Genomic DNA, 27,500 nt, shown 5'->3' with positions numbered 1-27,500 from the left:
CTAATGTAAGGTCACCAACCTGTACACACACACACACACACACACACACACACACACACACACACATATATATATATATATATATATATATATATAGAGAGAGAGAGAGAGAGAGAGAGAATGTCGAATGTAGGAGGGGTTGAGCAGGAGAGAAATAGTGGATGTGTGACTTGGACAGGGGGAAAGAAAGAAAGGTGGAAAGAGGGACCCTGCAGAAAGAGAGAAAGGAAAAGAGAAATACACAGGTTCACGAAGAAAGAAGAGAAGAGGAGGAGGAGCAAGAGTGAGCCGAGGGCGAGGAACACCTTCCATTCTCTCTGCTGCTGCCTGTTATTAATTTTGCGTGTTCACACACACACACACACACACACACACACACACACACACACACACACACACACACACAACTCTTCATCATAGCGGATATTATGGTGGTTGTAACCTTAATCCCACATCTCCACCCTCCTTCACCCGGTCCAACCCCCAACACACACACACACGTACGTCAGACGCTGTCATGTTCAGGTACACAGTCTCATTGAGAGTGGACAGAGGTTATGTGGGTGGCTTAGTGGGTAGACGTGTAGGTATGAGGGGGAGGAGGGGGTGAAGGTCAGGGGGTGAGGGGGTGGAAGGACCTGTGATGAGAAAGACTGTGACATGTCATGATCAGAGAGAGAGAGAGAGAGAGAGAGAGGAACCCTTTTTTCCCCCTCAGTTTCTTCACTCCTGGGTTAGGAAGGCTATGGATCTCTGAAACACAGACGGTGTAGATGACATTTTGATACTCCCCATTGTGATTCAGGTCAGACTGTTACCTGTTGATCGAAAATCATCTTTCCAACAGCTGCTTCAAAGGCAGGGAAGGATGAGAGGAGAAAGTTTGGTGGCGGTTGTGTGGGGCTGTGGAATGTTGTGGGAGAAGGTGTTTTCTTTCTTTCTTTCTTTGTGTTAGATACACACACACACACACACACACACACACACACACACACACACACACACACGCATATATATATATATATGTGTGTGTGTGTGTGTGTGTGTGTGTGTGTGTTTATAATCATTTCTAATTACAAGATGTGTAGAACCGTAACAAAATAATTTCAAGTTTCTTCCCGTCGCACGTATAAAAAAACCCATCAAAACAAATAAAAGTGGGAAGGGATGGATAGAAGACAGACGTGGAGAGAGAGAGAGAGAGTCAGTCAGTCAGTCTTGGCGGTGTCTGTGAGAAGTCATTGGTGATTGAAGGGCGAGTCATCGTCTGGTATTGATGATGACGGGGTGTGTGTGGGGGGGGGGGGGCTGTGGGGAGGGGGGGGGGGGGGTGTGATTTATGTCTTGTGTCTCCGCCCCTTGTTCCTTCCAGTGTGTCCGAAAGAAACGGAGATGGCGAGAGAGGGAGGGAGGGAGGTACCAGAGCCATTCTCCTGTCTTTCTCTCTGTCTGTCTGTCTCTCTCTGATCCCTGTCTGTGTCTGCCTGACTGCCTCTGTCTATCTCTCCGTCTCTGTCTGTCTGCCTGTCTCTCCCTAAAAGATGAACATAAAAAGTTGATATGGGATTGCTGGTATCCCTTGCATACCTTCCAGTTATGATCCCCCCCCCCCACCTCCCCCATGATATTTATGCCTTTTCCTTTTATTTACGGCGTTTTGTATATCTCCTTTGCAGACAGGCCGGCGGCCTTGCAGTAAATCATTTCTAAGTTCTGAGATATCTCTCTCTGTCTCTCTCTCTGTCTCACACACACGCACACACACACACACACACACACACACACACACACACACACACACACACACACACACACACACACACACTTTTTGTGAAGCAAAGGAAGGTTTCAAATTAGCGGCCATCTCTTGGGGATTCAATCGGTTGCGATTTCTTCCGCGATCTGCTGAAACAAAATGATGAATGGGGGGAAATGGGATAGAACTCGGAAAGCAGCAAGACATGGTCTGTGTGTGTGTGTGTGTGTGTGTGTGTGTGTGTGTGTGTGAGAGAGAGAGAGAGAGAGAGAGAGAGAGAGTTAGTGTCTGTGTCTCTCTCCCTTTGTGTGTGTCTGTCTGTGTATGTTTATTTCTCCTCTCCCTCTTTCTCTTTCTCTGTAAGTCTCGCTGAATCTGTCTGCCTTTGTCCCTGTCTCCTTATTTATTGTGTAAATGTATGCATGTGTCTGTGTGTGACAGAAAATTAAGAGATGGCGGGAGGGGAGAGAGAGAGAGCGAGAGAGTTGCCTGGGGGTGAGGGGGAGGGGGTGATGGGGGGGGGGGGGGGGAGGGATAAAGAGGGGGAACGTACGTGTGGATTAAACAAAATGAATCGAAGACTATCGACAAGGGATAAGGAAGAACGGAATTGGGTGTAAAGAGAGGTGGACGAGAGGTTCGGGGTTTGGGCGTATGGATGACATCATGGGGGAGGGAGAAGGGTATATCGGGTGTTAAGGGAGGGGGAGGTTTCTTTGGAAAGTTGGGGGTGTGATGGAGGTGGCTTTGGGAGTATGGATGACGTCACGGGGGAAGAAGAAGGGTATATCGGGTGTTAAGGGAGGTGGAGGTTTCTTTGGGAGTTGGGGGTGTGTTGGAGGTGGCTTTGGGAGTATGGATGACGTCACGGGGGAAGAAGAAGGGTATATCGGGTGTTAAGGGAGGTGGAGGTTTCTTTGGGAAGTTGGGGGTGTGATGGAGGTGGCTTTGGGAGTATGGATGACGTCACGGGGGAGGAGGAAGGGTATATCGGATGTTAAGGGAGGTGGAGGTTTCTTTGGGGAAGTTGGGGGTGTGATGGAGGTGGCTTTGGGAGTATGGATGACGTCATGGGGGAAGAAGAAGGGTATATCGGGTGTTAAGGGAGGTGGAGGTTTCTTTGGGAAGTTGGGGGTGTGATGGAGGTGGCTTTGGGAGTATGGATGACGTCACGGGGGAGGAGGAAGGGTATATCGGATGTTAAGGGAGGTGGAGGTTTCTTTGGGGAAGTTGGGGGTGTGATGGAGGTGGCTTTGGGAGTATGGATGACGTCATGGGGGAGGAAGAAGGGTATATCGGGTGTTAAGGGAGGTGGAGGTTTCTTTGGGAAGTTGGGGGTGTGATGGAGGTGGCTTTGGGAGTATGGATGACGTCATGGGGGAGGAAGAGGGGTATATCGGGTGTTCAGAGAGGTGGAGGTTTCCTTGGGAAGCTGGGGGTGTGATGGAGGTGGCTTTGGGAGAATGGATGTATGGGTGGGTGGGGGGGGGAGGGAGAAGGGAATCAGGTGTTAAAGAGAGGTGGAGGTTCCTTCGGAAAGTTGGGGGGTTGGGGGAGGTGGCGGGACGGAGATTACTTTGGGAGTATGGATGACATCATGGGTGGGTGGGTGGGTGGGGGGAGGAGGGAATCGGGTGTTAAGAGAGGTGGAGGTTGGTGTGGGGGTGGGGGGACGGAGATGACTAGGAGGGCGGATGTACGTGATGGAGGTGACGTCACACAGGCTGCTTTTACTGCCATTGGCAGGGTGTGGTCCAAGGTGTTCGCTGACAGATAAATGATTTTGTTGTCGTTGCCTTGCCCATCTTTCCTCTCTCTGCCTCTATCTCTTTCTTTCTCTCTCTCTCTCTCTCTCTCTCTCTCCCCTCTCTCTGTGCCTCTGTTTGTCTGTTGCTTTGACTCTACATCTATCTATCAATTTATCTGTCCGTAGCTTCCCCCCCCCCCTAACTCCCCTCCTCCCAATCCCTCCCTCCCTGCACACACACAAACACAAGCACACATATTCCCCATTCGTCTCTATTTTTACCAACACCGAAGTAAATGATACGGATAATCACACGTATTATGTGCAACGCACAACATGCATTGCACATTACATTCCACGGACGTGCGGGGCCCACACAATCAATGATTTGAGCAACAGGAGGGAACGGTAGAATAATGACACCCAGAACAGGGGGGGGAAAAAACAAACAAAAAAACTGGGTCAGGGACGACCGGTCGCAGGGGTCGGGTGACAAAAGCCAAACTGTTCCCGAAGGCACGTGCCCAACTTATTAGGGAAACAGCGCGCGCGGGGATGGTTGTTTTCATTATCGGGGGGGGGGGGGGGGGGGGGGGGGGGGAGGGGGGGGGGAAACACACAACCCCCCCACCCCCCCCACCACCACCCCAAACACTTATGTTTACATAACGAAACACATACCGCACCTCAGCTATCTCCTCCTCCTCCTCCGGGCCTCGAGACAGTTGCATTGCTCGGACGGAAGAGCCTAGTATGGTCGTCACTCGCTACAAACTGTGTGTTACTAGTATGGAACTGGCCAGTGGCGTGGTTCGGTCGGTCAACGTAGGAATTTAGTCCCGTGCAACTGTCAAAAAAAGTTAGAAGCAAGCAATGCAACTGTTGGCTCCTGGCCTTCGCTTTTTTTGTGTTGAACAAGTTGTCACAAGGCAGTCTTTTAATTTTGAGTCTTCTGTGTCTTTCTGTCTGTCTCTTTTCTTTGCCCAAGTGTATGCTTGCTTCGGTCGGTCTGTCTCTTCTCTCTATATATATCCCTCCCTCCTCTCTTACTCACACACACACACACACAAATACACGCACGCACACATACACACACACGCGCGCGCGCGCACTAAAAGCACTTATATATTTTTATTTTGTATTTTTCCAAATAATAGCTTTCAATCTTGTCTTTTTCTTTTATGCATGAAACACAGCATATAGCTAATTTTGATAAAGAAACGACAGCGAATAAATCATCAAAATAAGCATACCACCACCACTGCAGAATGAACCAGTTTCGTACATGTAGATGAACACGTCCATTCTTGTTAATACGAATAACTTTTTTTTTATTTTATTTTTTTTTTTTTTTTTTTTTTAGTATACAAAAAGCCCCAAAGATATATTTAGTATCAAGAGTTCTTTTAGTTTCGGACAGTTGAACACAAGCTACAGATAACACCGACAGTGAGTCAGAATCCGTGTCATCATCATCATTTGCTCATCCGTGGTGGTCATTTTGGATGTAAATCAATGTAAACTGCAACCATTTTGTCGGGAAAATATTCTGATTTTTTTTTTTTGTGTGCGTGTGAGAGAGCCTTTAATGATTCATGAACATCCACGAGAAAAGAAAAAAAAAAAGGAAAAGGAAAAAATGACGACAAGAATGCAGTAGCAAAATTCATGACCAGTTTGATGTAAAACAACAACAACAACAACAACAACAAAAGAGATAAAAGAAGAAAGAAAAACGAATATCACACACACACACACACACGCACACGCATATATATATATATATATATATATATATATATATATATATATATACTCACACACACACACACACACACACACACACACACACACGAGAAAAAAACCAAACAAACCAGGAAAGATATAAAAACGATGCTGTACTCCAATTGTCTGGTGGGACGCGGGCCCAACAGACAAGCCCCCCCCCCCCCCCCCCCCCCCCCCCCATCCCCGACTCAAAACGATGAATGAATTTCACAGAAGAGTGGACTTGCTAATGTCGAACGTCTGGCAGTAATGGACATTGAAGAACACCGCTGGCCATTACAGCCCTGCACGTGGCTGGGCTTCCATTACGGAAACACCATGCTTCGCTCGTCGTGGTGTGTCCGTCCGCTGCTTTTTTTATAATTTTTATTTTTTATTTTTTTTTTTTTTATACTGGTGTAGCAGTGTATTCGTACTCACTTTAAAATTTTTTTTTTTTAAATTTAAAAAAAAAAAATTATTATTATACCCTGGGGTCAAATCTGGATGGGTTTCTGTTGGATCACTCGCCCCCCACATCCCCCTCCCCCGCCCCTCCTTTTTTTTTTCATTATTAATTTATTTTATCTTATTTAAATTTGGCCCAGTCAGAATCAATATAGGTTATCAAAGTAGACCCCAGCCCCACCCACATACACGTTTGCTTACGTTAACCATAATGCAGAGAAGCAGGGAGGGTGCGGGGGTGGGGTGTGGGTCAGTGAATGTTAGTCCAGAACGACCTCGCCTTCTTTTTCTGTAGCGGAGGAAGGGGGTGGGTCATGTTCAACTTTGGGATGGAGGTAGGGGCTAATCTTGGGGGTGTGGGTTAATCTTGACTGTGCGCAAAATGACCCCGGAGGGTCATTCGGGGCAAGCCCAGCAGATGGAGTGGTTTCTGACGGGCGCAATAGCCGAGTGGTTAAAGCGTTGGACTGTCACTCTGAGGGTCCCGGGTTCGAATCACGGTGACGGCGCCTGGTGGGTAAAGGGTGGAGATTTTTACGATCTCCCAGGTCAACAAATGTGCAGACCTGCTAGTGCCTGAACCCCCTTCGTGTGTATATGCAAGCAGAAGATCAAATACGCACGTTAAAGATCCTGTAATCCATGTCAGCGTTCGGTGGGTTATGGAAACAAGAACATACCCAGCATGCACCCCCCCCCGAAAACGGAGTATGGCTGCCTACATGGCGGGGTAAAAACGGTCATACACGTAAAAGCCCACTCGTGTGCATACGAGTGAACGCAGAAGAAGAAGGAGGAGTGGTTTCGGGGCTGTTTGCACCGCCAGCATTGTCGAGCCAAGCAGTCATGTGTGTGATTCGAACACGTAAGCAGGCTGGTGAGGGGGAGTTTGTGACCAATAACGTAACCACAACTGCTTCGCCCTTGGCGTTAACTAACTCGGTTCTTGCTGTCAAGTGGAATTAGGGTTTTCCCCGTGAGGGGGTCAAGGGGGTGGGGTTGGAGGGGGGTGGGGGGGGAGGGGGGGGGGGTTAGGGGTGGGGGGGGGTGGGGGGAGCTACAGTTGGGGAAATCGGTTTATCTGCACCTGGGTTCTTCTGGTGTTCTTCCGCCGCGCCGCTGCAGTCGTTATGGCTGGTATAGGTTATTTTATTGTTCCGTCGTGAAATGTGATTTTCAAAGGCTTTACTTGAGCAGTCCTTCCAATGAACTTGCAGTTCAGGGGAACGGAGGGTGGGGGGAGACAAACAAGGAAATAAAAACAAAACAAAACCGATGAACTGACAACATTGCAGAATGGATTTGGGGGTGGGGGGGTGGGGGATGCTGAGGTCCAGGCTTTGGCACACACGTCTAGACGATCTGAAAGAATTTGGTGATTTGTTCTTGTCTGCGGCGACCCAGCGACTCTTCACAAAGTTAACTCGCTCAGTACGGCTAGTCCTCTCTTCTCCTCTACACAGACCCCTCGGATGCCCAGTGGGTGTCTGAATGACCCAACCTTTAGCTTCCGTCGTCAGAATTGTGGTATTCTTTGTCAACATTCACTTCTTCAGTATAAGAGCCTTCCGCTTGCAATATTTTGATGATGGTAATTGGCGTGAAACGCTGTTAACGTCGTCTCTTTCGCCGTTCGTATGGAGAGAGTTAAAGGAGGAGAAGAAGAAGTAGAGGAGGAGAAGGAGGAAGGGAACAACGGGAATGATCAGCTTGGCTGATGATGTTCCTGCTCAGTTTGGTGATGCACGTACATGCTCAGCTGGTTGTGAATCCGCTCACCTTGTTTTGTGCTCTTCGTGCCAGCATCATCAGTTCAGTCTGGTTGCGAGCCGGCTGCGTTGGTTCAGTCTTTGTTCAGATAGTTGATCAGCAGACCACTCTTTGTTCAGTTGGTTCTGTCTTTGTTCAAATAGTGGATCAGCAGACCACTCTTTGTTCAGCTGCTTCTGTCTTTGTACAGCTAGGTGATCAGTAAATCACTTTTTGTTCAGCTGCTTCTGTCTTTGTTCAGCTAGATGATCAGTAAATCATTCTCTGTTCAGCTGCTTCTGTCTTTGTTCAGCTAGATGATCAGTAAATCATTCTCTGTTCAGCTGCTTCTGTCTTTGTTCAACAGGTTGTGTGCCTGTTCAGCTAGTTCTGTGCCTTTTGAGCTGGATTAGTCTTTGTTCAGTTAGATTTGCTTTTGTCTAGTGGATTATATACTTTAAAAAAAATCATCTAGATCTTTGTTCAACTGTTTCTGTTTTTATTCAGCTGGCTGTATCTTTTTATATATATATATATATTTCAGGTTGGTCTTTGTTCAGCTCGATTTGTCTGTGGTCATCGTGGTCTGTCTTTGTTTTTTCAGCTGGATGTGTCTTTGTTGAGCGTATTCGGTCTTTCTCCAGCTGGTTCTGACTTTGTTCAGCTGGTTCTATTTTTTTGTTCGTTTCGTTCTGATTTTGATAAACAAGTTTTGTGCCCGTTCAGCGGATTCTATCTGTGTTCGGCTGTCTTTGCTCGCTTGTAGCCAACGATTTCCCATTCCATTTTTTTCAAAACTGCATATTGAAATCAAATGTGTTCACCATCTTCTGATTACTACTGCTGTTACTACTACAAACACTACACTTTATGATTATAAAGAAGTTGGGTGCAAACGGAGGCCGGTGCGCTTGAAGAAACTGGTTCAACATTTGACCAGCTTTCTGAGGTCGGAGAACATAAGAGAAGGGGGTGAGTGTTGGCAACGTTTATTTAGGGTTGGGGGTGAGGGGAGGGGGCGAGGGGGGGTGTGGGGGTGGGGGGGCAGATGAGAGGCATCGGAAGGGGGGTAGTGGGGAAGGGGGGGGGGGGCTTAGCTGATGCCCCTGTCTGCCGTCTGCTGTCCCCGAACAACAACCCAACCCATTATCTTGTCTCCAGCAGTGGCCGCCTCAGACCAGCAGTCCTCGCCCCTGTCTTCTCTCTCCTCGTAAAGAGAGCATTAGCCCAGGCAGTGTGTTTGGCTGGTGGGTCGTCCTAGTGTGGAGAGTTGGCCCAGTGGTAAAACACACGACTTGGAAGCGAGTGTTCACACTTTCGAGTCCCATTATATACGGACTAGAATTTTTCTTCTTTTTTTTTTTTCTAACCCTCTCTCCATTAGACATTAAGTGTTGGTCTGGGTACTGGAGACGAGGCATGTAAAAGTACCCACAGCAACAAAGGAGTTACCCCTGGTAGACCTATATTGAAAAAAAAAAATCCTTGACAGTAAAACACATTTGCACGCAAGCAGAAAAAAAGGGGGAAAGGGTGGCGTTGAGCTCTGGCGACGCATTCTCTATCCGGGGAGAGCAGCCAGAGCCTCAGACAGAAAAAAAAATCAGTGTTGTGACAAAAAGTAACACACTGCCTGATACGTTACACAGTACAAAATACATTGCACGACAGTACGATACAAATTACAACACAGTTCGATGCAAATTCAACGCAGTGTCCACAATACAACACAACAAAATGTCCCGTGCACTACCCCATACGTTACACAGTACAAAATACATTGCACGACAGTACGATACAAATTACAACACAGTTCGATGCAAATTCAACGCAGTGTCCACAATACAACACAACAAAGTGTCCCGTGCATTACCCCATACGTTACACGGCACAAAATACATTACACGACAATACAATATAAAATACAATACAGCTCGATGCAAATTCAACGCAGTGTCCACAGTACAACAACAAAATATCCCGTGCACTACCTGATACGTTACACAATGCACAGTACATTACACGACAATACGATACAAAATACAATGCAGTTCGATGCAAATTCAACGCAATGTCCACAATACAACACAGCAAAATGTCCCGTGTTATGTAAATGAGAACTCTTAGAGGCCTTGGCCTGCTGACAGCTGTTGCAGGCAGGGGACTGGTCAGGGAGCCTGCTGTAATTGGGTCAGGGCGGCGGTTGGTTGTGGTATGGCATGGACACACCTTGTGTCCTCACCATCCTAATCAGTGATGGGGATGACAAAGGTACTTCGCTGGCTGCTTCTTGGCTCAGCAAGGGGATCTGTGGTTCTGGAGTGTTTAGGTTTGGGGGCTTACTTGCTGGTCTTCACATACTTTCTCCTTTTGACCTGTGTGTCTGTCTGTCTGTCTGTCTGAGAAATCAGTGGTGACAAAAAGAACGACAAAACAATGTATATCCCGTGCTGTGTAAATGAGGATGCTTGGTACCTGCTGATACTTGTGGTGGGCAGGGGACTGGTCAGGAAGCGGTTTGTGAGGTGGTTTTGTCTGTGTGGTGTGGACACAGCTTGTGTCCTCCTCATCAGTGCCCAGTACGAGGGAGTAGTTCGAGTGGGATGATCAAACTAAGATACTTTGCTAAGATACTTTGCTGGTTCTTACTCGCAGCTTAGCAAGGGGGATCTATAGGTCTGAAGCGTTTCGTTTGGGGGCTTGCTTGTCTTGCTTGTCTCACACACTTTCTCCTCTCCGCCTGTGCCTCTGTCTGTCTGCCTCTGTCTTTTTGCCTGTGCTGTGTCTCTGTCTGTCTGAGGATTTCAGTGGTGACAAAAAGAATGACAAAATATATCTATCCCGTGCTGTGTACATGAGGACGCCTGGGACCTGCTGATACTTGTGGACAGGAGATTTGTTGGTCAGGGAGCCGGCCGGCTCTGAGGTGGTTTGTTTGTGTGGTGTGGACACAGCTTGTGTCCTCATCATCATCAGCGTCCGTCCAGTCTGTGTAGTTTTGAGTGGGATGATCTGACAAAGATACTTTGCTGGTTCTCACTCCGCAGCTTAGCAAGGGGATCTGTAGGTCTGGAGTGTTTGGTTTTGGGGGGCTTGCTTGTCGCGTACTTTCTCTCCTCTGGGTCAGTGTACCTATCTGTCTGCCTGCCTGTCTGTCTGTCTCTTTTTGTCTGTCTGTACTGTGTGTATATATATATGTCCCCCCCCCCCCACCCACCCCCATTTGTATTGTTCAGACTTTGAAATTGAATGACTGAAAAAACAACAACCGAAAAACAAACAAAAAAACAACAACAACAACAAACAAACCAAAAACAAACAACAAAAAAACAACAAACGACCCCCCAAAAAAAACAACAACAAAAAACAAAAAAACAAAAAAAACAACAAACAAAAACAAAAACAACAACAACAGCAAACAAACCAAAAACAAACAAAAAAAACAAACAAACAACAAACAACCCCCCCCCCCACGCCCCCACCCCCCGCTCAAAAACAAAAACAACAAACAAAAACAAAAAAAAACCCAAACCAAAGAACAAACAAAAAACACCCCACTGTACCCAGCTTGTCATATGGATTTTTAAGCCAATGACAATAACATGTCAAAGTGTCAGAAAGTGCCTGTCTGTATCTCTCACCCTCACTCTCTCTTCTTCTCTCTTCTCTCTCCGCTCTCGCCCCTTGTCTTTCTTCTCTCTTCGATCTATCTCCATCTCTCCTCACCCTCTTCCACACTCTCCCTCCGTCTCCTTGTCTCCACCATTCTTCTGTCTCTCTCTCCCTCTCTCTCTTTCCTCCCCCTGTCTGTCTGCCTGTTGATGATTCCCTCAGGAGTCTTTCATCTAAGCAGATGTAATTAGTTTCGCATGAACGTGCAATTAACATGCGCACTGCGCAGAATCGTCATTAATTTTTTTTTTTTTTTCCATTACTGTCGTGTTCATCATAATATTTAGCTGTTCTTGTTCGTCGTCGTCGTCTTCTCGTTTTCTTCTGCCCCTCCCCCCATCCACTTATTTCTCTCTCTCGCTCTCTCTTTCTCTCTCATCCCCTTGCTTCTGTAAATGGGAATATCGAAAGATTTTTCAGCTGCCCGCTGCCACCAGTAAATCCTCAAGATTTGATACCGAAAACCGATGCTAGAAGTGGAATGAGACCCGAGGGAGTTGAGAGATAAAGGAACCGACATACAGAGAGACACGAAGAGCATGCTCACACAAGAGAGACCAAGAGGAGGAAGAGAATTTTGGGCAGTAAGTTGCCTGTCAATAGATCCTTGTTCGTTTATTTGTTGTTTTCTTTTTACATACTGTAAACAAGTATACTTACCCATATCTCCCCGCTGCCCTCTTCTTCTCTTCCCTTGGGACCCACTCCGCGAATCAGTGACTCTGCTCTGTGAGCCCTGTTTGTCCGATGGTGTGGTTGGGATGTCAGGCAGGAACGCGAAGCTGCTCGGAATGAAGGTCTTGCGAGGAAGTGTTCAGTTTATGCATGCAAAGCATTTCATTTGCCATCAGTTATGACTTCATCATTTACCGAACTCGGTAAGACTGATACCCACACGCAGATATTCATGAGAGGCAGTGGTCTATGAATAAACCATCTATTCACTCCACTCTCTCTCTGTCTCTCTTTCGCGCGCGTGCTGTCCTTTCCCGCGTCTGCATAGCACATAAAAAAAAGACCCAGAGGCAGTCAAGGATATATATTTGATGTCTTCCCAAGCATGATGCTGACACCGATAATGGAAAATCACGTAAGGGGGAGGGGGAAAGAGAAAGTATCACATTTGTAGCTCGCGCGTGCTCATGCAAAAGAGAACAAGATTGAGAAAGTGTGGGGCAGGGACGGTTGTCTGTCAAGGCTGTCATTTGACGCTACAGCCAGAGAAACCCAGTTTCCCAAGATAACCCCCCCCCACACACACACACACACACACGCGCGCGCGCACGCACGCAGGCATGCACGGACGCACACACTTCTTATTACAAAGTGTTTTCATTTTATTGAAATTCCCTGTGCATGAAGTATTCGTCTCTGGTATTCTACTTATTTTGCATCCGAATAACTGTTTTCGTTGTTGGTTTTTATTGTTTTTTGTTTTGTTGTTATTGTTGTTGTTTATTTCGTTTTGTCTTGTTTTCTTCCCTAACGGTGTTTACGCCAGGAATGAACCCAGACATTTGCACACGATCCGGTCTCCTTGGATTTCTACATCCTCCCTCCCAGCTCCAAGTGACCCCGATCCGTCCGTTTGGCTTTCTCAGCCTCTGCCCCATACCTCTTGTCACTGAGACCACCCCCCCCCCCCCCCCCGTCCCCCCAACCTCCCGCTCACGTTCCAGCCTGCTCCATCCTACCCTTCCTCCTCCCGGCCCCCCCTTGTGAAGTGGTCAGACGGAGAATGGTCGTGTCTGGCTTCCTTGGTGTCTGCTTCCTGATTGCTGGGGCCTGAATGCGCTTTGCCAGGGAGTTGGGGAGTCGGAGCTTTATCCCCCCCGCAACCCCCCCCCCCTCCTCCCCCCCCCCAACAGTTAAAGGACCTGTTACGTAGAAGAAACATTTCCATTTCAAAGCAGACACAGCTGGAAGAGGGCAGTCGTCTTTTAGTGTACGCCCCCCCTCCCCCAAACTGCCCTCCCACACACACACACCCTCCGCCGGCCCAACATGCGCACTCTTTATCACCTATAGGGCCTGGCCGCCGCGGCTCAGCATCTCACGTGACATGCAAATCAGCACGTGCCAGGGTCTGCCAGAGGACAAAATGATTGGTTGGGGTGAGGGCCAATGGGTTGCTAGGGTTGGAGGAGACTGGTCGGCATTTATCGGCTGGATTCTTGTTGTCATTGCTGGGATGAAAAGATTCGCTGAGGATGACAGGTGCTGCTGCACTTCACTGACTTAATGGCTGTCAAAGGATAGCAAAAAAGAAACACTGTTGTTGTTGTTATTTGTTTGTTTTTGTGTTCGGTTTTCGTTTTCTTTTGCTTCCTGCCAGTGTGGTGATGGGAACGGTGTGGGGATTTCTGGCTTTCAGTTTTGAGAGTGGAAGTGGAAGGAAATGGAGTGTTGTGTGTTTTTGTTGTTGCTTTTAGGGGGACTGGTCTTGGACTGTCGGTGAAGGATTGATGAGATAACGAGCGCGGGACTGTCAGCGTTAGAATGCGAGGGAAACGAGGGGAGAGGATTTTCACTCATTGGTCGGATCAAACAAAAACTGAGTGGGGACGTCCGTCTGTCAGCGTTCGGATGAAAAGAAAGTGATCGTGGAAACGTGAGCTCGCATACTGGTCTACGTGGTCACAATGCAACTTGTTCGGTGAACAAGAAGAACACACCTAGGAATGTATAGGACAAGTGCATTCCGTTCTTCTACATTTATGACACTGGTCTTCGTCTTCTTGCTTGCCGTTTACACACACAGATTTGTCCTCCAGATGAGATGACACGGGTGGTCTTCTTCAGTTTCCAGAGCCCCGCGCAGCTTGTTTTGTAGGGAAGAGGATGTCGCTTAGACCTCTGAGGCCCGGTTGCAGTCTTGGAGAAAGGGGAATGCGGGGATAGGGATGTTGATGTGTTTGTTTTCGAGGACTGGATGAAAACAAAGCACATATATCAATAATCATCTGATAACAACAGACGTTCATTCCCCTCAATCCCCGCCCACCTCACAGCGGAAGCGCATTACGCAACCACAAACACATGCAACGAAACAAAACAACATACGCACTTGTGCGAATGCCCGCACATGTATAACCACTCGCAAGTATTTCTCCTTCATTCTCGCGGTTCCATACACTACAAACGCTCGTCCCACTATCTGACCTGACCTGAGATGCGTTTTCAGGGTGTCCACAAAATCTGATGGAATTGCTCACATAGGAGTCAAATTAAATCATGTTGGTTTTATTATCCCCTGAGAGAGAGATCAATGCGTGGTGGTGCATGCTGCTCACAATTTAAACACGGATTATCCACTTCTTAAAACAGTTTAACATCAAAGGGCTAAGAAGAACGCGCTGCTTCAGACATTAGTGTCTGGAAAGTCAACCGATTATTGTGGGGAATAAAAGGAATACGCACAAATGGCTTGTTTTCATCCTGCCCTCATGAAAAGGGAAAATATATAAATACTCAATACAAAAGCATAACATTACGTGAATAAATTTCAAATTATGTCGCAAAAAAGAAGACGAGGAGAGAAAAAAACAACAACAGCAAGAACATAAGTACATGCTCAAATAATTCTTAGATCAGAAAGGAAGAAGAAAGAAGAGAGAGAGAGAGAAAGACGGAGACAGAGAGACAGAATGAGAGAGAGCGAGAAACACAGAGACAGACACAGAAACGGACAGGCAGACACACAGAGTGTGAGAGTGGAAAGGTTAAGACATTGTATTTGCAAATTCTTTCATGAATTCTGAATGGAACTTTTTCTTTTTTATTTATTTATTTTTTTTATAAATACATTAAGACTAGTTTGGACATTGAGAATGGCTGATATGTTATTCCACAATAAACCGCCTGAGTATGACAGACTAGATTTAAACTGATCAATTCTCGGACGGGGTAACATAATCTTATGGACGTGGCGATTTTCGTTTATATGAAATTTACTGATAATTGAGGGTGGGGCACAACCAGATAAAATTTTGAGCATAAAAACTGCTTTGTTGTATTCTAATTTCCATTTCAATGGGAGAATATCCAACACTATATAGTCGTCTGCTTTCAGTGTGAAGCATTTTAGGAGAACTAATTTGATTGCACGTCTGTGAAGACTAAACAGTGGCCTGAGAATGTTTTCATTTGCAGAATCCCATAGAGTGGATGCATAATTAATGTGAGACTCGATGTATGCATGAAAGAAGATTTTTCTAGAATGAACATTTAAGAAATGCTTTATTTTGTTCAGCTGGTACACTTTTTTTTTTTTTTTTGGCTACATTTTTACATAACATAGAAATGTGATCAGACCATGATTGATTATTGTCCACCACAACTCCAAGAATTTTATGATTGTCAACTTCTTTGATAACAGCAGTATTTATGAAAAGAGACAAGTTCAATGGAAATGCTTTGACGCTTCTGTCCAGTGGTGATCATCATATATTTGGTTTTCTGTGGATGAAGACACATATGGTTTAGCTCGGACCACATAACTAATTTATCAATATTCTCTTGTAATTCTAGAGATACTTCTTTTGCATTACAATGACTAGCATGCAGGATTGTATCATCTGCAAACATTTCACAACAAGTTGTTAAGTACAAGGGTAGATCATTAATATATATTGAAAATAGAAGGGGTCCTAGGACAGAGCCTTGAGGTACACCATACTTAAACAGGTAAAAGAGCAGACTTGGATTCGTTAACTAATACCATTTGTTTTCTGTTAGGTAAGAATGACGACATCAGATCTAAAGTGCTGTTTGACAGTCCATAAATTCTTAGCTTTCTCAGAAGGAGCTTGTGGTCAATCATGTCAAATGCTTTGGAGAAGCTACAATAAGGGCGCCAGTGATTTCATTTCTATTAATATTACTGAGCCATTAATCCACAAGGCTGGTTAGAGCAGTATGACAAGAATGGTATTTCCTAAAGCCGGACTGGTTTGAATGAAACAGATGAAAACGATCGAAATGATTAAGAATATGCTGTCTGAGAGAGAGACAGAGAGAGACACTGACATATTTTTTTGTCCGTTCAGCATTAAAGCCCTCTAGACAAGGGGGAATGACAATTGTTTTCATGAAAACAAAATACCATTCTAATGATATCACACACACACACACACACACACACACACACACACACACACACACACACACACACACACACACACACACACACCAATGTCGTGTATCGGATCACCTTGAAATCGGTAGTTGGTTAATGAGAGAGAGAGAAAACTGAACGATCATACCATATTGGTAAAGATCGATCAATATTCACAGCTGAACTTATCGCTGTTCTTATGGCTTTAAATTATATTCTTGATCTTCCAGTTTGCCTTCTACAAGTCTTATTTTGTGTTGATTCAAAATCTGTATTATATGCTTTAACTCATCAAATTGTAAGAACAAGTCCAAAAGAATAATAGAAATAAGTCACATTGTACATCTTTTGAATTTGAGAGGAACACATATAACTTTTTGTTGGGTTCCTTCTCACCTTGGTCTCCTATATAATGAATGGGCTGACAGGACTGCAAGAAAAGGTGCAAAACACCAACAGGGAACCACAGAACTTTATGTGCCTTTGTCTGTACAAGAGGGGTACCGCTTACTAGAAAAAGCATCATGGAGCAAAGTCAGGGAGGTATACCAGCAAAATGGCAAAGTTTTAAATAAAAGTATAGATAATATTCAACAACCGGAATCTATCAATCAATCAAATACATTCAGTAAATTATTCAGATTAAGGCAAATTCAGGCATTATCAAACAGGATAAAGCTGAACGCTTTTATAACAAAGTTCAGCAGAGATGTTAAATGCATATGTGGAGAATCTATTTCTAGCAAACACATACTCTTTGAATGTCAGAGTCTGAAATCGTTTTTACCAAACTTTTCGGAAAATTCTTGTGAATGTATTTTTGACAGTTTCAAGATGTTATCTGCTGTTGCAGAAGGTTTGCTGCGTAGTCCAACTGGACATTTGTTATAGTTGTTACAGTTGTTTGATGTTAGCGTTTCCTTCTATATTATGCCTATGTCTCTCCTTTTAATATTTTATTTTTTCCAATGCTCTGTATCTTTCCCCACCACACACACACACACACACACACACATGCGCACACACATACACACACCATTCTTCACCTCTGCCCAATACCGTTCCCCCCCACCGTTTCTTTTTCTTTTTTTGTTAAGCTGAAGACTACTACTACTACACACACACACCAATGTCGTGTATCGGATCACCTTGAAGTCGGTAGTTGGTTAATGAGAGAGAGAGAGAGAGAGAGAGAGAGAGAGAGAGAGAGAGAGAGACAGATTGACTATCAGGCTAAAGGCAAGATAAAAAGAAGAAAGAAAATAATACCGACAGAAGAATGGGAAAAGCCAGCTAGGCTTGCGGGATGAGCGGCGACGGAAAACGAGGTATTGACAACGGAAAGCCCCGGAATGAAAGGGACAAAAACAAAAATCAATAAACAGCAAAAGCAAAACAAAACAACACTGCAAAGAAAACGGACGCAGGTTTATTGCACAGTCGGACTGTTCTGCTGAACTGGTCACCTCGACATGTCCGGTTCTGTTTGCTAGGAGTCTCCCGGGGCTGTTGCCAAGATCTTGAGAAGCGTTAATGATGACAGTGATAGAGATAATGATGATAATTATGATATGATGAAGATTAACACTGCGACTACCTATCTACTTATGGTTCAACAACAAAAACCACGACTGCTACTGCTCGTACTACCGCTACGACTATTTACTCCCTCTCAGCTCACATACACACGCACGCACGCACGCACGTACGCAAACACACACACACACACTCACACACACACACACTCACACACACACACGCACGCACGCACGCACGCATCTTTAAAATCAAAGCGTACAGCTCTGACAACTTCCACAGGGCAGACAGCATTACAGCGGTCAATAAACACGCCATCGAAAGAAAGCTCAGGGGCTCGTTTAATGCTTCTGCCTCCGGACTCGGAACAAGGAACGTTAAATCGTCTTGGAAGTCACTTATCCAACATCACTAATTATTAATTAGGCAAACCACTTGGACATTGTATACTGGAAGTATACTGGCACTGCTGCTGCTGCTGCTGCTGTCACCGTCATCACCGTTTTTTGACCACAGTTTATATTCAAGAGTCAGACAACGTTCACATTGCGATTCCACGAACTCCGCTATCTTCCTTCCTGCCAGATTCTTGCTACCCCCACTGCCCCTTACCTCCCCGATGTCTGTCTGAACTCAATCCCGCAAACAACTTGCAGCAGACACAGGTCACGTCATCAGACCGTCTGCAACAGATGGCGCTGCCAACATGGTCACAAGATATGCAAATGAGGCTGAGGTGCTGACGACAGTTGATTGGTTGTGGGGAGGGCCAATGGTCGTCAGGAGTGGGCCGAGACTGGCATTCATTGGCTGCGGCTGTCTGTGAAAAAAAAAAGGATGGAAATAAATGAGTGATGGGGATCTCAGCTGTCTTTGGCGGTTTTCTTTTTAAACACGCACGCACGCACACACACACACACACACACACACACACACACACACACTGCTCACAACCTTGTGTTCGCTGTCTTGCACGCCTACCACACCCTTCATAATACTTTGGGGGTTAATATCAGAACTCCTGAATTATTTCGACCGGTTGTGCAATTGTTTTATTATCGGGGGTATGGTTATTAGTAAAATGATAATAACAATAAACTGATAATGATAATATAAGAAGAATAAGAAGAATTATTATTATTATATTATTAGTAGTAGAAATAGTAGTAGTAGTGGTATAATCTTGAAACGGTATATTGGCGGCTACGAGGAAGAGTATTGGCGAGAGGGTTGGTTTTTGGTTTAAAAATCTCCATGTCCTCTGAGATGATATATGTCACTGGATTTTGGTATCAACGTGAGTGTTAAAACTTCGTGGGGTTGTTATTTGTCCTCTCCCTTGGATGCCTGAGTTAGTAGTGTTTGTGTACAGTAGCCACTGCCACCCCCCTCTCTCTCTCTCTCTCTCTCTCTCTCTCGTAGAGACCGAAATGTCAACTCTGACATCTCTAAGCCCGAAGCAAGCAGAGTTCAGAAAGCTTCTTTATTTCATAAATCCTCAAAAATGTTAGGTCGTCCATTTTTGCCCAAGCCCAAATTGGTCGCGGATTTACGAAACGTAGTGAGTGACCAAGTCCAGCCAGCATTCTGTGCTGATCCGGTTACAGGCCAGGCTGTCATTTTTCAATCCTGGCTTGGCCCAAAGTGGTCCAGAGTCAGGGTCGCGGTGACCAGGTGCAGCGTTTCGTACGGATCCCGTCGTCAGACCCGTCCATTTGGGGCCAAACCCAATTCAGTCCAACGTTAATGGAGTGGTGGTGACTTTGTCCAGCTGTTCTGCTAATCCGCATAATAGGGAATGGCACTGTCGGTCCTGGCTATACTCAGAATCGTAGAGGTAGTAGTAGTAGTGGTAGTAGTAGAAGTAGTAGTAGTAGTTCTTGTTGTTGTTGTTGTGCATGCATGAAAAAGTAGTAATAGTTGTTGTGTATGCATTCTTAGAGAAGTGGAGTCTCTACAGATCTGAATGGAGGAGCTTCCATTTCTGGCTGAGCTCAAATGACCGTGTCAACCTCTGTGCTGATTTTGAATGATGTCTTTCATTTCTGGCAATTTCCAAAGAGGTCAACAGGAAATCCTACCATTTCTGACTTACGCCACAAGTGCTTAGAAAAAAGAGAGAGAAAAAAATGGGGATGTCTTTTGACTGAGTTAGCTTTTCTGCTATTCTGGAACGATTTCTTCCATTTCTGACCAAGCCCAAAGTGCTCAAAAATGGAAAAAGTCCAGTTGACCGGGTAAGCTTTTCCGCTGAACAAAAATTATTTCTCCCGTTTCTGACTGAGCCCAAAGTACTCAAAAAACAAGCAAGCAAACAAACAAACAACCCCCCCCCCAAAAAAAAACAAACCAACAACAACAACAACAACAAACAAACAAAAAACAACAACCCAACAACAACAACAAAAAACAACAAAAACGGAGAGAGGTATAAACTGATAAAGGGGGAACAGTGACCGTGTCAGCGATTACGCTGACCTGGAACGAATTCTTCCATTGTTGGCTCAGTTCAGATTGGTGAAAAAGGGAATTCGTCCATTTCTGGCCGAGTCCTAAAGTGGCTGAAAGACTGCGGGAAAGTCACCGTGACCGTGTCAACGTATTTTCCCGCTGTGACAAGGTCAACAGTTTTGCTGAATAAGAATGGAAATTTCCCCATTTCTGGCTCATCCCCAAGTGATCAAAAGGCACTTCCATTTCTGTCAAAGCCTAAGGTGATGGTGAAAAGAGGCTTCTCCAATTTCTGGCTCAACCCATGCCAGTCGAGGGACTGCGGTAGGGAGTGGGTGGGGGGGGGGGGGGGGGGGGGGGAGTCAGGGTGACCGGGGCAGCGTCTCGGCAAGTTGACCAGGGAATGAATCCCCCCCACCTCCCCATTTCGTACCGGCTCAGCGCTCTGCAGGAGTGGGGCTGGCGATGGACTTTTCGGCTAATTGTGAATAATTCCTCCCATTTCTGACCGAACCCAATCTACTCAAAAGGGGGCAAAAACAACGGTGATCGGACAGCTTCTCCACCGACCCAGAACGAATACTTCCATGTCTGGCTCAGCCCAGATCGGTGAAAAAGGGAATTCGTCCATCTCTGGCTGAGCCCAAAGTGGCTGAAAGACTGCTGCGAGAAAGTCACCATGACCGGGTCAACGTTTTTCCCCCCTGCTGACTGGGAATGAATTCTTCCTGTTCTGGCCCAGTCGAAAGTGATTAAAAGGGAATTCGCTTCATCCCTGGCTCAGCCACGGTGACAAGGTCAGCATTTCTGCTGAATAAGAATGGAAAGTTCCCCGTTTCTGGCTCAGCTCAAAGTGATCAAACGGTACTTCCATTTCTGTCCAAGCCTAAGGAGGTGGTGAAAAAAGGCTTCTCCCATTTCGGGCTCAGCCGTTCGAGGGACTGCAGAGGGGGTAGGGGGAAGTCAGGGTGACCGGGTCAGTTTCTCGGCAGGTTGACTGGGGGAATGAATTCTCCCCTCCACCCATTTTGTGCCCGGCTCGGTCCCCTGTAGGAGTAGGGCTGATGAGAGACTAACTTGTCCACTGACCCGGAAGAAAAGCTGGCCATTTCCTCCTGCAGAGGTCCTGGATTGTTTGGTAAGAAGGGAGGGGGTTGGAGAGAAAGCGCTGGCTGGCAACCGTGAGAGATGGTGGGTGGGGTTGCTCTGTCTATGTCTGTCTCTCTGTCTCTTTCTCTCTCTCTCTCTCTGTCTCTTTCTCTCTCTGTCTCTCTGTCCTCACAACCTCCCTCCTCACCCCCCTGTTCCCATTTTCAGCGATTGAGTGTTGTGGTTGGGTTGGGGGGTTAGGGCGTGCGTGGGTGCATGTGTGTTGGAAGGAGGGAATGGGGGTTGGGGGGGGGGAGGGCATAGGAATGGCCAGCCAGCGCAAAACACGCAGGGATTGGGGAGTGGTGTGTGGGATGTTACAAGGAGGAAATGTTGCAATTCCATCTTGGTTTATGCTTTCCCGAAAGGCAATTAGATTCCTCTCGGGAGATTTTTCCCTTCCTTCCCATTCCTCCTCTCTACGTGAGTTTTTTTTTTTTTTTTAATTATTTTTTTATTTATAATCTTTCCTTTTCATTTTACCACCCCATGATGATTGCTAGTGTTTCTGTGGTCATCTTAAGGTGGATTTAATACTGATCCATCGCCCATGGAAGCGGGGGATGTGTTTACTCAAAGAAGTTTGTTGGGCTTTTCTTTTCTTCTTTTTCTTCTTCTTCTCTTGTTTGCGATTGAAGAAAAAAAGGATGGTGATGCGGCTTTTTGGGTTGATGGACATGAAGGAAGAGACAGAGACAGAGAGATGAGGGTAGCGGTGGGGTGGGTTGGGTTGGGGGGAGGCGGCTTGCACAGGAGATAGGTGGCACTTGCTGGGTGAGCTCGCAGACTTTACGGCGGAACAGGGGATCAAAAGCTACAACGTATATCTCTCTCCTCAATTCCTCCCTGACCCCACAGTTCCCATATTTTATTTCGTCTCTGATATCGTGTGTGTGTGTGTGTGTGTGTGTGTGTGTGTGTGTAGTGTGCGCACGCGCGCGTGCGTGTGTGTGTGTGTTTATGTGTGTTGGTGGGTGTGTGGACGTAGGTTGTGTTTGTGTGCGCCCGCGTCAAGTTCACATGTTCTCCGTCTTCTTCGTGAAGTCCGTGTTCGTCTCCTTGGTCACGTTTGATTCCACACACAAAACGATCACATTAAGCGAACTGTTCAGCCCTCCCAGTTTCTCCAACTGACATGTTTATGATGATCTTCTGGCATTTCTGGGAAGGCGAGATAAATAGATACATAGACAGAGAGAGAGAGAGAGAGAGAGAGAGAGACAGGGATGGAGGGGGGGGGAGTGGTGGTGGTGGCAGCAGTAAAACAGAGATCGAATTGCACAATTCTTTATTTTGGGGCCCCACCCTTTCTCCCTCTGTCTTATCTGTCTCCGCCTCTCTCTCTCTCTCTCTCTCTCTCTGTGTGTGTGTGTGTGTGTGTGTGTGTGTGTGTGCATCTGTCTCTTGTTTGTGTTTTCTTTTAATCAAGTCTCTGGCTAAGTACTAAACAGAGGTGGTGTTCCCCATGGACAAACTGTCGACGCGTGAAGCTTAACAATGGACTATGCTGCGAGAACTAAGCATCAGGCCAAGGAAACGACTAGGCCCCCACGGGTGCTTTAGGTATGACAGGCTGTATCTTTCGTCGTGGGGGATATTTTTCGGGGTTGGTTGTTTTCTGTGTGTGTGTGTGTGTGTGTGTGTGTGTGTGTGTGTGTGTGTGTCCACCAGTGTCTGTAAAGTGGCTGTATTGTGGTGGTAGATTACTCTCTGTTCTTGGTCTGTCTGCCTGTCTCTGGAAATGGTCCTGTGCGGTCGGCTGGACTGTTAAGCCTCGTAAGTTTGTCTGTCTGTTTGTCTCTTTCTGTGTCCTCTTTCTGTCTGTCTGTCTGTCTCTTTCTGTGTCCTCTTTCTGTCTGTCTGTTTGTCTCTTTCTGTGTCCTCTGTCTGTCTGTCTGTCTGTCTCTTTCTGTGTCCTCTGTCTGTCTGTCTCTTTCTGTGTCCTCTGTCTGTCTGTCTCTTTCTGTGTTCTCTTTCTGTCTGTCTCTTTCTGTGTTCTCTTTCTGTCTCTTTCTGTGTTCTCTTTCTGTCTGTCTGTTTGTCTCTTTCTGTGTTCTCTCTCTCTGTCTGTCTGTTTGTCTCTTTCTGTGTTCTCTCTGTCTGTTTGTCTCTTTCTGTGTTCTCTGTCTGTCTGTCTGTCTCTTTCTGTGTTCTCTGTCTGTCTTTCTGTCTCTTTCTGTGTTCTCTTTCTGTCTGTCTGTCTGTTTGTCTCTTTCTGTGTTCTCTCTGTCTGTTTGTCTCTTTCTGTGTTCTCTGTCTGTCTGTCTGTCTCTTTCTGTGTTCTCTTTCTGTCTGTCTGTCTCTTTCTGTGTTCTCTTTCTTTCTGTCTGTCTGTTTGTTTCTTTCTGTGTTCTCTTTCTGTCTGTCTGTTTGTCTCTTTCTGTGTTCTCTTTCTGTCTGTCTGTCTGTCTGTCTCTGTCTCTCTACTTGTTCTTTCTTTGTCTCCCTCTCTCACTTTTTTCTCACCTCCTTCTCTCCAAGTCTCTCTCTCTCTCTCTCTCTCTCTCTCTCTCTCTCTCTCTCCCTCTTTCTTTTTGCTTGTCCTCTGTCTCTCTGTCTCTTTCTGTCTCTCCTTCCCTCCCACCTTGGTTGTTTCTCCCAGTCTCCCCCACTTCTCTCTTCTCTCATCTTGTTCTCTGTCCTTCTCTCCCCCTCCCTCCTCTTCCCCCTGACCGCTCACCTCTCCATCTCTCCCTATGGGGCGTTCGCTTGTAACTGGAAGCAGATTAGAGCATGTCGTTGAACACGTTAGTTTGATCGACAGCAGATGCTTTTTATGAGCAAGAAATTTAATGGCGTGAGAGAGAGAGAGAGAGAGGGGGGGGGGAGTGTTTACGTGTGTGTGTGTGTGTGTGTGTGTGTGTGTGTGTGTGTATGTAGGGGGTTTGGGGGTGGGGTATAAGGGTTCTGCACTGTGGCTACGATCTCTCTCTGTCTCTCTCTCTCTCTCTAGGGGAAAGAAGTCAGAACTGGTTTCACACAGAACAAATCTGGTGTGAGAAAATCAGTACAACAGAATACAGTGAACACAGCGAATAATGTAATGCAATGCAGTTAAAAACAACAACAACAACAATAACACAACCTTGCTCACGGGTTATCATGGGCGATTTTCAGCCTTTCACGTGTTTTAAACCAAAACGACAGAGCCAGCGATTCTCTTGGGGGGGGAAATGTCGGATGCATAGACGATCCATGACGACACGGTGTGACATTTCGGGCTGGGTCGTTGCCTTTTCTATCTTTCTCTCCCTCTCTCGTTTGATTAAAAGTGAGGATGATGGCGGCGGCGGTTTTGGTGGTTGTGAAGGTGGTGGTGGTGGTGGTTGATTGCTGCGAGCTGAAGTTCACGTGCGTGACGTTCGCTCTCCCAGGTTAGAGAAGGACGTTTGCACTGACTGAGTGACGTTTGCACTTAAAAAAAAAAAAAGACTAACAAGAGAGGCAAGGCCTTCAAGACTCACTTGTGATACACTTTAAAAAAAAAAAAAAAAAAAAAAAATCCAAGCTTTTTATGTATTGAGTATAATTTCAAAATGTAATGTTTAAGATGAGAAAGATCAGTTTAAAGCAGATCAACTCCCCTAGCATTACAGAGTAATTTCCCTTTTTTACTAGCTGCACCAAAACGTTTGCAAAATAAATAAAACTTCCATGCTTTGCAAAAGAAGTTCCTGTTTGAACAAAAAATGATAATAATGACTGCTCTAGCTGTTGGGTCAGAATATCAGATCAAAGTGCCAAGTTTAGAGAATACAAAAAATATAAATATAACAGTAAATGCAGTTTGCATATAATTAGGCTTCATTCTTTATTTTTTTGTGCCCATCCCAGAGGCGCAATATTGTTTTAAACAAGATGACTGGAAAGAACTGAATTTTTCCTATTTTTATGCCAAATTTGGTGTCAACTGACAAAGTAGTTGCAGAGAAAATGTCAATGTTAAAGTTTACCACGGACACACAGACACACACACACACACACACACACACACACACACACAGAGACAACCGAACACCGGGTTAAAACATAGACTCACTTTGTTTACACAAGTGAGTCAAAAAGGACACCAGGACCTAGAAAAGGACGCCAGCACCTGGAAAAAAAAAAAAGAAGACGACGTTTTGCCCCTTCCAAGAGTGTCGTTTGCACATGCAGGGTGACGTTTGCACCCAAACAAAAACGGTTTGCACTTCGAGGGTGATGTTTGCACGTGTACTGATTACGGTGACGTTTACCACCGCAGAGAGAGTGACGTTGGCGCCGAACCTGTTGTACGAAGTCTGCGTCCACAGTGTGGTGTTTGTTAGATCGGCGCTCTTCTTGTGATTCCTGTTTAACCCGCTTGAATTATCCTCGCAGTTCATTCATTTTGATAGGAATGATGTTAGCGTTCACTTCGCTCGCCTCGACGTATTTTGTTTCCGACCTGAGTGTGAAGGTTATATTTAACATAAGTGTGTGTGTGTTTGTGTGTGTGTGTGTGTGTGTGTGTGTGTGTGTGTTGTGTGAAAGACAGAGACCGACAAACATACAAAGAAAGAGGCGGGCGAGATAGGACAAGCACGCGTACACACACACACACACACACACACACACACACACACACACACAGAGCGCACAAAAAAACAAACAAACAAACAGGATGATTCAACACTAATGATTACGAATGCATGACACACAGAACCCCCACCCCCCACCCTCATCCCACCCCACCCCGCCGTCCCTCCTCCGAAAAAAAGAAATAATGCTCCACTGTCAACAACACCTGAAGAGGGAAGTCTGTAGAATACATTGATGATATTTATATGATACTGGTCGATTGTGTTGTATATATTCATGATATTTATATGATACTGGTCGATTGTGTTGTATATATTCATGATATTTATATGATACTGGTCGATTGTGTTGTATATATATTCATGATATTTATATAATACTGGTCGATTGCGTTGTATACATTCGTGATATTTACATGATATTGGTCGATTGCGAAGTATACATTCATGATATTTACATGATACTGGTCGATTGTCGTGAGACACACATCCCATGGAGATATCGAAGGCTATTTCAGTATACCTTCTGGAAATTATGTGCAATGAATTTCGTCTTCTCTATCATCTTGTCACAGACCCCCCACCCCCCACCCCCTTTTTTTCTTTTTCTCGAGTGTGGTCTCTCCCTCTCTTATTATTATTATTATTATTTTAACTTGTTGGTCAGACCATCCACCTGCCCCTCCCCCCCGAAAGTCCTGATTATTATTATTAATTTTTGTTTTGTTTTATTTTATTTTTTCTTCAAATTAAAACAATTTTTTTTAAATATAATTGGGTACTTTACTTTGTTGTTTCCGTTCTGGCGGTTAGGACGTATGGAGTGCCTTTTAGTCATTTCAAGTTTTGTACGCCTGTTGTATATAACTTTGCGTATATGTTTAGGTTTGTTTACGTTCAGGTTATTTTCGTATTGTCTGATGGGGGGGGGGGGTATGATGGAGTGGTCATGGATGTGACTGTGGTGTGTTAAAAATTTTCTTTTCCAGGTAGGTTTTTTGTTTGAATGTTGTTGTTGCTGTTGTTTTCTGGTTGTACGGGGCCGACGTCTACAGTTTTATTTAGCCTTGATATAGACTTGTGTGGTCGGCGGGGCTGTAAGTCACAAGATGATTTTTTTTTTCTTCTTCTTCTTCTTCTTCCAGGTTCTACGGGACTGAGATTTGCAGTGTTGTCAGCCCTGGTAGGTCCCTGTGGGGTTGAGCGGGCCATAAGTAACAAAAATAGATAGATAGACAGATAGATAGGATATTTTACCTATCTTGCATCTCTGACCACCCTATGTGTGTGTGTGTGTGTGTGTGTGTGTGTGTGTGTGTGTGTGGACAGGAAGAAGTTCAAGACCCGGTCCGGGGACACGGTTCGGCTGGTGGACCTACTGGACGAGGGTGTCCGCCGTGCTGAGGCCAAGCTGAAGGAGAAGGAGAGAGACAAAGTGAGTCTGTTGTCCGTCAGTCTGTCTGCCAGTCATCACTGATCAGCCCATACTTCCTTTCCCTTCCCTTTTCTTCGTCAAACTCTCCCACT

At 45.6% G+C, this 27,500-nt stretch overlaps 1 protein-coding gene across 1 annotated transcript in view; it reads left to right on the top strand.

Annotated features, from left to right (window-relative positions):
• The window catches only part of LOC143284024 (arginine--tRNA ligase, cytoplasmic-like), a 182,699-nt gene that overhangs the window by 108,110 nt on the left and 47,089 nt on the right, over positions 1-27,500 (top strand). The window contains exon 11 of the mRNA XM_076590573.1: positions 27,303-27,408. Coding sequence (XP_076446688.1) covers positions 27,303-27,408 — 106 coding nt within the window. The remainder of the gene's footprint in view (positions 1-27,302; positions 27,409-27,500) is intronic.

This window comes from Babylonia areolata, chromosome 7, assembly GCF_041734735.1.
Source record: "Babylonia areolata isolate BAREFJ2019XMU chromosome 7, ASM4173473v1, whole genome shotgun sequence".
NCBI classification, from domain to species: Eukaryota; Metazoa; Mollusca; class Gastropoda; order Neogastropoda; family Buccinidae; genus Babylonia; species Babylonia areolata.
This window is presented reverse-complemented; position numbering and strand designations above follow the sequence as displayed.